Source organism: Nansenia antarctica (genome assembly GCF_963989245.1).
Source record: "Nansenia antarctica genome assembly, chromosome: 19".
In the NCBI taxonomy this organism is placed as follows: domain Eukaryota; kingdom Metazoa; phylum Chordata; class Actinopteri; order Argentiniformes; family Microstomatidae; genus Nansenia; species Nansenia antarctica.
The window spans coordinates 11682477-11697040 of record NC_137692.1 but is presented as its reverse complement, the minus strand read 5'-3'; the positions used below and the strand labels follow the sequence as shown (position 1 = coordinate 11697040).

The window sequence follows — 14564 nt, the reverse complement described above, 5'->3', positions numbered from 1 at the left end:
GTTTTGAAAAAAGACTAAATTACCGGAAGTAGGTGGGAACTAACTATTGGAGCTCAGAGAACACAGATGGACGGATCGATGATTTTCATTTAAGAATTCAGAAACATCTCTATGGCTGAAGTTTAACCGTTTTCGGGAATCTCACTTCTACGCTTAGATAAATCGATCACAGTGGAATACGATTATTTAGAGTCACAGACTCAGGATCACAGACAAGAGGGAAAACTGCAATGATCCTTAACAGTTATTTGTCTTTTCCGTGACGACAGAGGAGTGTGTGTTATGTGTGATCGGGCCATGACTGGCATGTCTTTCAGAGGACTTTCATGAAAGATCTAACTGCTAAACTTCAGTGCCATCATCTGAGTCATTAGACTGGACATTCTAACAAGTTGTTTGTGTGATATAACGGATGGATCATATCACGTTATGCATGCCGCGCAGCTGTCAAATGTAGCCGATTATGGATTAGGAAGTGTTACATTGTTACATCGCGATGATCGTTCTTCTGTTACAAATAATGTTGCGAGTTGATCGGTGTTCAGATCACGTTGAGTTAGGAAAAGAAGAATCAGTTAGTGAATAACATACTGGACACATTATAACATTATTCTGCTCTCTGTGGTCCTGGTGGCAGAAGAAGGGCATGTTATACGTTGCTTTGGAAATATTAGTTTTTTCGTTTTGGAGGTAAACTTGGAAGATATTTATTGAAGATCAAGATGTCGTTCTTTAATTTCCGGAAAATGTTCAAATTGGGGAATGACAAGAAGAAGAAGCAGTATGAACACGTCCACAGGGACCTGAACCCGGAGGAGGTCTGGCAGATCATCGGGGAGCTGGGAGATGGAGCGTTTGGGAAAGTCTACAAGGTATTAATACTGTCATAACAGATGCATTACCTATGGTCTATATAGGTATAGATCTATACGTCTATAGATTTGTCACCTGGACACCATAGACTCTATGGTGTCCAGGTGACAGACCTAAAACAAGGTCAAACATGCTACTTCAGAAGCAGTGGCGATTCTAGAGATTTATACATGGGGTGGCAAAGGGGTGGCAAGCAGATAGTTTAGTGTGGCCATCATTTTGACAAGTGGCTAGCTTAATGTCTTACATTTATATTATATATACATATTTATCATCCCTTACAGCCTGTTCTACATATAGAACTAGTGTGTGTATGTGTACAGGTTTCTCTCTCATCCAGTAAATTATTACAAAGACATAGGTTTGTGGGATAACTTTTTTTTATTATCTCTTTCATTCTGAGACAATAAACAAGGAACATGAACAATGCGCGCTGAACTTGATCGTCAGAACAAACAAGAATGAGAGGTTTCATGTCCAAGCAAGACCTTGAAAAACTAATCCATGCATTTGTTTGGAGTAGACTTGAGTATTGTAGTCTACTAACAGGCCTATCTAAAGGAGCTGTTCGTAAATTGCAGCTCATCCAAAACACCGCTGCTAGGGTCTGAATCAGAAGTGCTTACTCAGGAAGTCATGTTGAATGACAGGACCTGACCCTGTCAAACTTGTCAAATTGACTTGAGTAATTCGCCATAATATCATTTCAATGACTCCCCCCTATCAACCATAGACAGACTGCTTCCATCTCGAAATGTCAATACACACTCTCTTATGATGTTTGGATATGAAATGGTAGTAGCTCATATTCCCACCTAAAACATTGATTTGTCATTGGCCTAAGTTATTAGTAGAGCATGGCATTACCATTGGGATTGGTCCCAGACAGTCAATAGTTTGTGTTAAAGGAGTGGCTGCTATAGAAAGTAAACAGTGGATGTTTTGTGGTGAGAAGTGTCAATAAAAGGGTTCAAGTTCAAGCTTTCAGAGCAGCCCCCTCTGAATCTGTCTGCTCAGCCAGGGTATGGATATGTCCATGGTTGGGGGAAGGTCAATTAACTTTAGACAAATCAAATCAGAGTAGCTCTCCTACAACAATGGCAAGTGCAATGACAAGACAAACATGATTTACTTGTGAAAAGATGGGAGCCGTGGGGATAGTTTGAGAGTATGTGTACAGTAGAGTATATCCATAGATCACAGGACATACACTTGTCCAGGACACAGTGTTAAAGAACTGCACCCTTCATTAGTCAAAAATGTCACATCTTCATTGAACAATGACATGGTATCTTGTTGACATAGTCCTCCCAGAACAGGATGTTCATGTGTGACATCTGCACCGTTGGCAGGTTCCTATGACAGAGAGGCATGTGGGTGGGAAATGTTTGGTCTGTGACTAACTTTACTGCCTCATTTTTTTTGTCTTCGGCTAAATACTGTAGGCCTGATTGTCCAGTGTTTTGGCCTCACTGGATAATTGATCAGAATGTGTGATTATTAGTTTAGTGACTGTCCACTAGGGGTGCAACAGTTCAGTTGGCCCACGGTTCGATATGAACCTTAGTTTTTGGGTCACGGTTTCGGTTCGGTTTCGGTACGTGTTTTGTGCGTAAGGAAAAAAAATGCTACTATTCATTTACAAACTGTTACCTTACTTTATTTTGTTTATGAAACTTAAACATTCAGACACTTTCCAGAATATGACTGGTATATTATAATATAAAGTATAATATAAAAAATATAAATATATATAAACAAGAAACACTTTCAAAAGAAAATAAACACTTTCAAGTGAAAAAGTGCCTCTTAGGCTTGACTACTGGTATAGGAGAGGAATAATTCAAAGTAAAAGTGCACTTTAGGCTTGACAGGTAGACCATATGCGCATTATGCGCATATATGACACACATGAAATGCGTGACCCCAAATGAATGACCCCACAACGCAGATTTGTAGCAGCTTCCTCAAACTGTTGCCATGTCCTCAACTCCGCTCGCCATGAACAAACATTTGAACAAGAAGCAACTGCGTTCCAGACAAACTCAACCTCCGACTTTCAATGGAACGCATCGTAAAACGAAAAAACGACAATTCACTAGGCCCCTCAACCTCCCCTCTCAGTACCTTGCCATACCTTGGCTTTTGCTGAAATGACACCACTGGTCTCATAGCCTATTGGAAATGTATTGCGTGTGTGTGAGTGAGTGAGAGCTTTTGTGAGCCCGCATATATGATGTGGCTCTTTCTGGTCTTTTTTGGGGCTCTTCATCTCCGACTGGTTGGCCATCCCTGCACTAGTGCGTATTGAACCGTGGATGGCAAACCGTACGGTTCAATGTAAAACCGAGAACCGTTGCACCCCTACTGTCCACGGCAAGATAGGTGGGGTTTTTGTTTGCTCAACTGACTTTCATCAATTACAGTAGATGGTATCTGCAAGTGGAAAAGCACTAGATAGTGCTTGAGTGAGAAATCCACACTCAACTGAATCGCAGAAAATCTGCTTAGTGTCATTATTAGTTCTTTGACTCGAAGCTGATTGGATTGACATCTGATTTTTGTAAGCATATTAGCGCTTATGTGTCATATGGTATATTGCCGTGTAGGCCTGGAGGCCTTCCCCCGACTCCCAGAGAGCTTCACTTCACTTCTCTCTTTTCCTGGAACTGAGTTAATCAATGAACGTCTCTGATGGACCAGTGAGTTAGTTTGCCTGCTTTCCTAAGTCTTCATTAGCTGATTAAACAGCAATGATGAAAGCCAGGACAGGCAACAACACTGCAGTTTGAAATCCTCCAGGACTATGAAGAAGACAGCTGCCTGACTGTGGGTGATGTTGACACAGTGATACATGATTTTAGATCAGATATGGACCAGATATTTTCTCATCTTTATTTTCATCTTTTTTTCCCTGTGGTGGGAAGGCAGGCTGGTGTACATGCATGTGTGTAGTGGTGTTAAAACATAGAGGGGGTGACTCAGCCATTACAGTTGGGCTGTGAGAAGGGTGGTCCCTGCCATGGGATAGAGGGAGAGAGGGAGAGAGGGAGAGAAGGAGAGAGAGAGGGTGAGAAGGAGAGAAGGAGAGAGAGAGGGCGGGAAAGGGAGACATGTAGTTAACAGTGTAAATATAAAGTGTGACACACAGACCAGTCAGCTAAGTACACTCTTTTTCCGTAACTCCAAAAGATTGTGTCTGTCCGTATCCATAAACATTAAAGCCAGAGGCTTATCTTAAAATAGCTGCCCTCCAGTCCTGTTACTGTGCCAGTGAGAGAGAGAGAGGGGTATGGCATGGAAGAATGTGTCACTCATTTTCACAATAACCTATTCCTCTTCTAGCAGGTTCAGCCTTCAGATGAACACCTCCCCTTTTGACATTATTGATGTATCCAGGATAGTAGAGCTCTTGTTGCCTGCTTGTTATGCATTTCATGTTGTGAGATGTTTCTTGAAGAGTAACAACTTTTTTCTTCCTTTCTCTATATTAAATCCCTTTAGATAAAAAGTGGCTGCTAAATAATGAAATGTAAAGGAGACAGACAGACTTACATAGAGTTTGTATTGAAGGAGGACAAACAGACGGATATATTTTCTTCATACTAGGCCTATAGCCTAATCGTTTTGACCACAGATGACAGTTTGGTCTCTCTTAAAGCACTCCTAAAAAAAATAGTCCCCCCCAAAAAAATCTCTGTTATTTTGTGTCTGTACGAAATGCAATACTGTTGTTGCAATTTCAAAAATCACACACAGTTTGCATGGCTTCCACAGCTTTTCTCAGAAAGTCAACACCTCCATGCCACGTCCTGTTGCGCCGCTCCCTCACCATAGCTTTTACCCTCTTTGATTGGGGTGGCTGTGGCGCTGGAGGTAGAGCCGGCGTCTAACGATCGCAAAGTCGGCAGATCGGCGGTTCGAACCCCCGGCTGGCCACATGTCGAGGTGTCCTTGGGCAAGACACCGAACCCTAAATTGCTCTCAATGAGCGGGCCGGCGCCTTGCATGGTACCCTGCCGCCATTGGTGTGTGAATGTGTGTGAGAATGGGATGAATGAGAGGCCATTGTAAAGCGCTTTGGAATAAGGCGTTATATACAGTATGTGCAGTCCATTTACCATTTATTACCATTGATTAGTAATGAGTGTAGTAGTAATCTAGTGTTAAATAGCTACTACTAACTTGACCTAACTTTAGCCTCCGCTAACAAAAAAACTATGGGAGTGATTGGGGGGGGAAAAACGTTGAACTATATTTTGCTCCACAACATGTTTTTGTTAGTGGTGGGTAAAGGTAACTCAAGCTAGTATAGTAGTAGCTATGTAAAGAGCTCTGAACCATGGAGTACAGTTTCTCCTAGCCTATAGACTACTTTCCAGGTATGAAACCCTAACCCTACACCTGACTGTAAGTTGATTGAAAATATCGAACCGGCCCTTTAAATGATTACAGTATCACAAATTATATATTTTTTTTTCTGCAGTGTGACTTTGATTGAACATGTCTCGGTTGGTTTCTTCTGTTGTCTCAGGCCCAGAACAAGCACACAGGGACCCTGGCTGCTGCCAAAGTAATCGACACCAAAACAGAGGAGGAGCTGGAGGACTACATGGTGGAGATTGACATCCTGGCCTCCTGCGACCACCATTACATCGTCAAACTGCTGGATGCCTTCTATTATGAAAGCAAGCTCTGGGTAAGTCGGTTTCCCAACCGCCCACTGGCGGTGTCAGGTTTCTTTGAAGTGTAATACGCTCACACACACACACACACATACACTCACACACACACACCGGTGCACTGACAATTTTCACACTTCACATACAGCACTCACATAAACACATCTCATCAATTATGCCCTCTCTCTATCCTCTCAAAACCCCAAAGTGAACCTTCCAAAAGCTCATAACGCGTGCCCTCGGAAACAACGTCAGTGTAGTAGGGAGCTCCAGAGCGATTACGTCCAGGTGGTGTCATGTGACTCCCCCCTCTGTGGGGTTACCGTACATCCATGGGAAGATAATGGACTGGTCAGAGAAAGTGCTTATGAATAATTGAGGTTTGGCATGCAGCATTTCTCCCACAGGTCCTCTCTGGAGCGGGGCTTGTGCAGGGGTTTGTTTTGTCTTTCGCACATGGTCCGGTGTGGAGTTAATGTGGAAACTCATCCCCAAAAAAGTATTCTTTATTAATTCATGCTTTTTGCTAGTAGTTGAATCAGGTGAAATATTGATATAGTGTTGCCCTAAACGATCCTAAAGCATCCAAGAGTTGGGGAACATTGTCAGAGAAGAAGGAAGACATTTTTCTTCCAGGACAACCTTGTACGTGGCTTCAGGGCCGGTCCTAGGCATTTAGCTGCCCTAGGCGAGAGTATGATTTGATGCCCCCCCCCCCAAAAAAGTTGGGGCGCCACCACCAGTACTGCCTCATCACCACCCACACATTCAACAGTAAGCCACCTTCGAGAGAGGGCACGCACGTTAGTTGCGGGCAGGTGGGCGGGAGGTTGGGGGGGGGGGGGGGGGGGGGGGTGGGGAGGTTCGCAAGAGGCGAGTGTGACTAATCGCGAAGCATAATAGAGACAGTAGGCTGAGACATATTTTCATAGAGACATGAAATTCATAGACATAAAAGTATTTACATTTAGTTCGCCTATGCCTAGGACCGGCCCTGCGTGGCTTGATTCAGAGAGTCCTTCACAAAGACAAATCTGCCCCGATTCCAGCCTTGCTGAAACACCCCCAGATCATCACCCATCCTCCACCGAATTTCACAATGTGTGCAAGACACTGTGGCTCGTAGGCCTCTCCAGGTCTCCGTCTAACCCTTAGACGACCGGGTGATGGGCAAAGCTGAACATTTGACTCATCAGAGAAGATGACCATACTCCAGTCCTCTACGGTCCAATTCTTATGGTCTTTTTGCAAATTACAGGCTGCCACTTTGTTGCTTCTCATTGATGAAGGGCTTTTTTCGAGCTTCAGCCCTGCCCCTAGTAGCCTGTTTCGAACCGTCCTTGCCATGCACTTCACCCACAGTTGCCACAGCTATAGACACAGTTAGAATGACCTGATTTGCAGCCTGCCGTTTCATTGGTTTTAGCACATGTTTTTTTGAGACATTTGGAGGTTAGTGTTTTTACATTGCTGGTTTGCAGTTCATTCTATTATTTTGACCAGCAATGCGTGGCCATGTCAGAGTGGTGTGCATCATGTGTAACGTTATCTGCAGTGTGTGGGTTCTTAGTTCTTCGAGGTTATGTCGACTGGGTGGTCTGGTTTGACTAAGTTCTTTCATCCTGTAGTCAGACCCTGGTGGGAAGTGGGAAGGCCATTGTGTCTGAGGCATAGCCTCGGGTTGATACAGTGACTCTGTTCCAGCGTCCACACTAGCATGCCAACCTAGAATAGAAGCCGGTGTAGTGCATTCTAAACTGTAGGCTAGTTGTCATTGGAACACAGCCAGGGACTCCCCCTCATAGGAGAGGATCAGAGGTCAATAGACTGAGCATTTGTTTCTTTATCCACTTATTCCTGTTAAACCAATAACACGGTTAGATTTTATTAGCTTTATGCACCCTGGCCTGCGCTTCACATTGTTACACAAATATACATCTTGATGGAGGAAAGCAGATTGTAGCTTTTCAAATGCACAGCAAATTGTTTTTGTTTGTCTCTTCCCCTTCTACGACTTTTGCAGTATTTCAATGCGACAAGAAGTTGAACATATACTTTAAGATGTATTTTTACGGGTGCTTAATGTGGCGTAGTGGATTGAGCGTTGACCATGTAACCGCAGGGCTCCCGGTTCGATTCCGGCCGCGGACATATCCTGCATGTCATCCCTCCTCTCTCTCTCACCCATCCTTCCTGTCATAATCTCTACTGTAAAGATGTATTTTTACACACGTTTCTCCCCAATGGACCTCTCCCGAAGATGAGGAAGTCCTTTGCATTAGATTTATGATGAAATGTTCTGGATAAGAATCATTGCATAATGAGCATGGCATCAGTGGGACGTGGGACACTTTCCCTGAGCAGTTTTAAAGCTTTCAATAGTTTGAAAAGGGAAGTACCGTTATGAATTATTAACACACAATCAGCTTCGAAAAAGATGTGGATCGCTGAACTCTGAATAACTGTAAGTTACATTATCCACAATGTGAGGTTGCTAAATATCCCATGGTGCACCCTGCTGCTTCTCTCCCCCTAAACATTCAGTAGAAGTTCTCATCTTATTGCTTGATTTATGCCCAAAGTGCTGTATAGAATAGTGGTGTCAATGTGTTTTTTTATATGGCCTTTTTAGAGCACTAAGTTCATCTCTGAGAGGAAGAACGTTGCCTCAAGTATCACCTTACAAGTATACATTTGAATGTTTAAATGTGACACGTTCTAGTCTGTTGGTCTGCATATCGGCAACCAATCAGAATGTTCAGACTTTTCTTTTGAAACACGGAACTACGTTTCAACGTTGTTGAGAATCACAACACAAACTCGCTAGTCAAGCCAAAATACTGCAACGCAATGGATTCGGTGAGTAACCCCCACTGCTACCTAGTTATCTATAACACTACTTTACATTGTTAGCAGGCTCACAAAACAGGCTGTGTTAGTTGACTAGCGATGTGTCGTTGATTTTCAACAACGCAGAAATGTATTCACATAAATCTGATCCCGATATGCGGATCAAAGCATTAGAACGTGACACAAATGCTCTGAGTGGCGTGGAAAAAAAGAGGAGAAATGCTGGTTTAGTGTAAAACTGTTAATGTTTGTGTAACTCTTCTCTACTCAGATTCTGATTGAGTTCTGTGCAGGAGGTGCAGTCGATGCCGTCATGTTGGGTGAGTATAGTTTTGAACACAACGGTGTCCTGAGATGAAATCATCAGATATGTATTTTTTATTCCATCCAGAATGTTCTCTGTGGAATATACTCCCTTCCTCCCACTTGGAATGGTCCAACTGTACTAGACCTATAATTATCATAGCTCCGATTTCTAGGAGTGGTTTGTCCAGTGTTAATGCCACAGTACTCAGCAGTTTCTCCTCCTAGTTTTTTATGTGGAAGTTTATAAAACCTCATCCCGCCTCAGTTCTGAGATGGCTTTGGAGTTTATTATTAGTACATTACCTAACACAATTGACGGGATGAATTGTGTTATTGAATGTGACTTGACGTCAGTCCTACACTGGCAAGGCAAGGCAAGTTTATTTGTATAGCACATTTCATACAACAGCAGCAATTCAAAGTGGTTTACATAATAGCATTAAAACAAATACATCAAGAGGAGAATAGTAAACAGATTTTTAAAATTCAATTATTAAATGGTAAGGGTAGATAGATTACATAATAACATTTAATAAGATAATGAAGAGAATGGAAATTATTAATAAAAAAGACATGGATGGAGGTGTTAAGTGTGAATGGAGAATCGAATGTTGTCCTGCGACAATATCGCACGCCGTGTGCATTGACGTGCGATGCGATATTGCCGCACTTCGGTGGTGTGAATGGAGAATCGAATGTTGCCGTGCGACAAAATCGCACGCCGTGTGCATTGGGCTTTAGTGTTTAATCATAACTGTTGCAAAACACGAAGGTTTTTTAACTTAGATTGAAATATTTTTAGGATTTGGGCCTGTTTGATTTCTTCAGGGAGTTTGTTCCAGGAGCACGCGGCAGAGTGGCTAAAAGCTTCTGCACCGTGTTTTGTTTTCACTCTTGGAATGATTAGCTGATTAGTGTCAGCTGACCTTAGGGGCCAAGAGGAGTCAAGACCTCAGATTCTCTATATTTAGACACAATCACTAGAAGTGCAATTTGTTTCCTGGCCAACTAAGAACCTACAGTTTGTTTCTATTTTCAGTGATAATTGATACAGGCTAATAGATTAGAACAGCTAGGCCTCTACTGTGTCAATATAATGGTACATAATGAGCCTGCCTATATGAGACACATAGCCTCCTTTACCTTAATGTTACCCTCCTTTACCTTCTATAGAATGTCAGTATGGGATGTGTGTATGATGTTGCTTTCTGGTGGTAGTTGTTACAGGAGATGTGATTGTATAACTAGGTTTTGTGTGACTCATGATTCTCCCATGCTGCTCGGCTCAGTCATGGATGACAGTCAGAAGGGTGGGGTGTTCCTCTGTTGTTGCCAAAAGAAACAAGCCACTCACTTTCTTTGTGACGCCTAGTTCGTGTTGACCATAAAGTACATAGTATTTGGGGGGGAAAAAGTCAACCAATGACCACTGGACACAGATTTGAATAATCTTGATAATAATTAATTATATAATAATAATCACATGATTAACAGTTGCTTCAGTATTGTACTTCAACACACACAAATAATATAATTATTTTATTACATGTTTTTACACCACACATTCAGCAGAATGCATAAAGTGACATGCTGTTTGTGTTTGTGTGTGTGTGTGTGTGTGTGTGTGTGTGTGTCTGTGTGTCTGTGTGTCTGTGTGTCTGTGTGTCTGTGTCTGTGTGTCTGTGTGTCTGTGTGTGTGTGTGTGTGTGTGTGTGTGTCAGAGCTGGAGAGGCCCCTAACGGAGCCCCAGATCCGGGTGGTGTGTAAGCAGACCTTGGAGGCCTTGGCTTACCTCCACGAGAACAAGGTCATCCACCGAGACCTGAAGGCTGGGAACATCCTCGTCTCCCTGGACGGAGACGTCAAACTGGGTAAGGACTCTGGGCGTGTTCGAAATGGCATACTAACATACTATTCATACTATGTGTGACGTGGATTTGAGTATGTAGTGCGTTACCACTACATAGTATGTGAAATGTGTGTATGCGAGTAATGCCTGGATGTATACTAGATTAGCCAGAATTTCATACTCAAACTGCCCCAAACTGCATCGTGCATCTCTTCAGTCTCGTCCGAATCCCGCAGTAAAGGTATCAAACTAACGTGACATAGCTAGCTAACGCTAGCCTACAGGAAGTGGAAAACAAACGTCAGATCAGATGTATAAACAGGTTATTTTGATAAACTGGCCACTGTTACTTTTTATTCCTGAAAACATATTAAAAGTTAATAAAAATTACATAACACTTACACTTATACATGTTAACACTTGTAGAGCCACAATGACAACAGCTTTTAGCCCATGGCGGTTTAGCCTGCTTTAAAATCCCTGCTGTCGGCCGGTGCAAAATTGAATTCTGGGATACTGAGCTGCATACAGTGTGAACAGTCTGCTGGTAATGGCATATTTGTTATGAATTCAGTAGGCAGTATGCAGTACATACATTGAGTATGTAGTAGGCAGTATATTAGTATGCCATTTCGAACACAGCCTCTGTCTCTCCTCTCCCCTGGGCCTCTCTACTGAGTAGCCGGAGACCTAAAACAGGTATTGTCCTTGATCTGGAGGCCTAGAAAAATATGCTTCAAAACCTCCTACTATGGGGGCGCTTAGGTGGCGTAGCGGGTTAAGCGTTGACCATGTAACCGCAGGGTCCTCGGTTCGATTCCGGCCGGGGACATATCCTGCATGTCATCCCTCCTCTCTCTCTCTCACCCATCCTTCCTGTCAAATCTCTACTGTATCTGTCAATAAAATGAAAAATATGAGTGGGACTGCCCCACTCAGAAAAAATTATAACTTAAAAAAACCTCCTACTATGTCATTCTAGTGGGCTTTGGGCTATAACGTTTTGTGTCACTATGCACTGTGCTTTGAGGGAATTTGCATCCAACTCAGAGGAGGAATCCACGTGACACTGATCTGACACAGATATTATGTAGGCCTGTGACTTAGGTGTCATACTTTTAAATAGAATTGAAACGAATCACGGAGGTATTCTAACTCAAATCTGTGGGGAAGGTGAAAACAAACTAAGACACTTGGAAAACGCAGCTTCCTAGGAGGTGGCATGTAATTCTGTTTGCGTTAATGTGCTCCTGATTGACAGAGTGATATCTTCCAGTTTGCTGGCTGCAGTATCCAGGATGAGTCATAGCCTGTAGGCAGCTGAGGGGTGTCACTGGGCTTGGCATAATTATCAGGCAGACGCTAGATGCTAGAGACGTAACATAACAGGCTTAATTTGACAATTTTACCTCGTGTACATGAGAGATGCTCAGAGAGGTGTAGTATTCTAACCCCAGGGTAGAAGGTACTGTACATTACAATAATAACAATAACAGCATTGAGCGATGCTGAGATAGAGACATAGTTACTGCATGGAACCGATGTACTGATTCACCCAATGTGAATATGGATAGATATGCACGCATTACTTATTGATTGTAATAAGTTTGTAATAAGTTTGTAATATTACAATATTGATTGTAATATGTTTATTTCAATTTTCTAATATGCACAAAAAAGATAAAGCAACAATAATTAATATAACAGATTTTTTTGTGGGAAGAAGTACAACTTATTCAATCCCACCCCTTCTCCTACATATCAACCATGCTAGGATGCAGTCACATTTACGTAATAATAACCATGAGGAATTGTCTCTAAACATGTATGTCTACTTTCAGCTGACTTTGGCGTGTCTGCTAAAAACACCAAGACATTCCAGAGAAGAGATTCTTTCATTGGAACTCCATATTGGTGAGTCATGCATGTTTGATTTCTGCAGTATCTATGTTTTAGTTGAATGCAATGTTTTGGGACCCCCTGCTCACACTGACACTCATACTCTCTTACCAAAACAGACACTGTCAAACACATATAGAGCTTTCAGACACTTTCCCTTTACACTTACTGTGTGCTATATACAGGGGTGCACATAACTTTTTGGGGCCAGTGCTCAGAGGAGCACCTAGGGATGCTGCTTGGTGCTCCCCGAGCTCGCGAGTCACGACCCGTCCCACAGGATGGATGAAAAAGGGATACATGGATAACTTATATTAGCAAAACGACATTTATTCATAAATAAAGATGAACGAACAAATGATTGTGTGCAAAACAAAATAAACAAATGCAAAATCAAATGACTGCTCTTTAAGCATGAAAGTCTGTCAGACTCCTTTAAACACAATGAAATCAACTGACATCTCTTTAAGCACTAACTGAATGTCTGTTCTTTAAACACACTGAAATAAACTGACATCTCTTTAAGCACTGCTCTGTTCTGTAAACACTGAAATCAACTTTTCAACAAAAAGTTACAGCCTAAGCATTTATTTATGCTACAAGCTTAATCGTCATCATCACTGCTCTCTTGACTGCTGTAAATTATCACTGTCCTCAATTTCAACCATGGTAGAGGATGTTTTTTTTGTGATCAACTTTTTTTTTCTTTTTTTTTTTGGTGCGCAAAAGCGCCTTCATGCGGCTGATCTGCCGCGCAGCATGCATTTTGCCGACGCATGCGCACTGGCGCACCAGTTATGTGCACCCCTGGCTATATACCTAGAATAGGTATAGCATAGCATAGAGTACAGCACAGTGTTTTATTTGTATAGTATAGTATAGTGGATAGTGTACATAGCCTTTATTTATGTAAACCAGCTCTTTTCCCTTCTTGTTTTTATTTATTTTTTTCCTAGCACCAGGGGAGCCCCCCCCTCCCAAATTTCGTTGTTTGGTACCTGTACTGTATTAATGACAATAAAGACCATTCATTCATTCATATTTCACACCTACAAAGCTAATATCCAGTATTGTATTCTATTGTATTAGCTACACATGCACACACGCAACATCTACAGTTTGATATTCTATAACCGAACTACCTCTCTGTCCCTTCCTCCGACAGGATGGCTCCGGAGGTGGTGATGTGTGAGACGTCCAAGGACCGCCCGTACGACCACAAGGCGGACATCTGGTCCCTGGGGGTCACCCTGATCGAGCTGGCGCAGATCGAGCCGCCCAACCACGAGATGAACCCCATGAGGGTGCTGCTGAAGATAGCCAAGGCAGAGCCGCCCACGCTTATGCAACCATCGCGCTGGTGAGATCTCACACGCACACGCACACGGCACACGCACACACACACGCACACACGCACACGCACATGCATGCACGCACGCACACACACACACACACACACACACACACACGCACACGCACACGCACACGCACACGCACACAGACACACACACACACTCACACACACACTCGCACTGACACACACACACACACACACACACACACACACACACACACACACACACACATACACACACACTTTGTAGAGAAATCCATGCTGTTGAATGTGATAAGGTGATTTCCCCTGTTAGTGCCTAGTCCAAGCAGACATGGTGTAGTGTTTTGCCCTTTCATAAAATCTCAGAAAGATACCTGATTAAAAAACAACAACACACATTTCAATTTGACAGTGACTGGAACACAAGAACAATGTGAGTCATTCAATCGAAATAGTGTTCAGAAGTGTTCTGTTGAAACTGAGGCTGTGCGTGGGCTTGGCAGGTCACCAGAATTCAGTGATTTTCTGCGGAAGTCGTTGGATAAGAATGTGGACAATAGGTGGGGCACAGCACAACTCCTACAGGTGAGACATTATGCATCTGGGATTCAGTACATACTGGTACTCACTCTAATCTCTACGCTGTTTTCTCCTTATGTTCCTCTTATGTTCATACAATTAGAGTAGTCATGTCTGTAATATGATTGCACATTTTTGCCATTTAGCAGACGCCTTATTCTAAAGCGATTTGTAGATTTTTAACCACATC

At 42.7% G+C, this 14564-nt stretch overlaps 1 protein-coding gene across 1 annotated transcript in view; it reads left to right on the top strand.

Annotated features, from left to right (window-relative positions):
* Positions 1 to 722: 722 nt before the first annotated feature.
* The window catches only part of slka (STE20-like kinase a), a gene marked incomplete at its 5' end in the record, with an annotated part of 39251 nt that continues 25409 nt past the window's right edge, over positions 723 to 14564 (top strand). Inside the window, 7 exons of the mRNA XM_080548932.1 lie at positions 723 to 872; positions 5408 to 5572; positions 8677 to 8725; positions 10433 to 10582; positions 12402 to 12474; positions 13625 to 13819; positions 14299 to 14380. Coding sequence (XP_080405058.1) covers positions 723 to 872; positions 5408 to 5572; positions 8677 to 8725; positions 10433 to 10582; positions 12402 to 12474; positions 13625 to 13819; positions 14299 to 14380 — 864 coding nt within the window. The remainder of the gene's footprint in view (positions 873 to 5407; positions 5573 to 8676; positions 8726 to 10432; positions 10583 to 12401; positions 12475 to 13624; positions 13820 to 14298; positions 14381 to 14564) is intronic.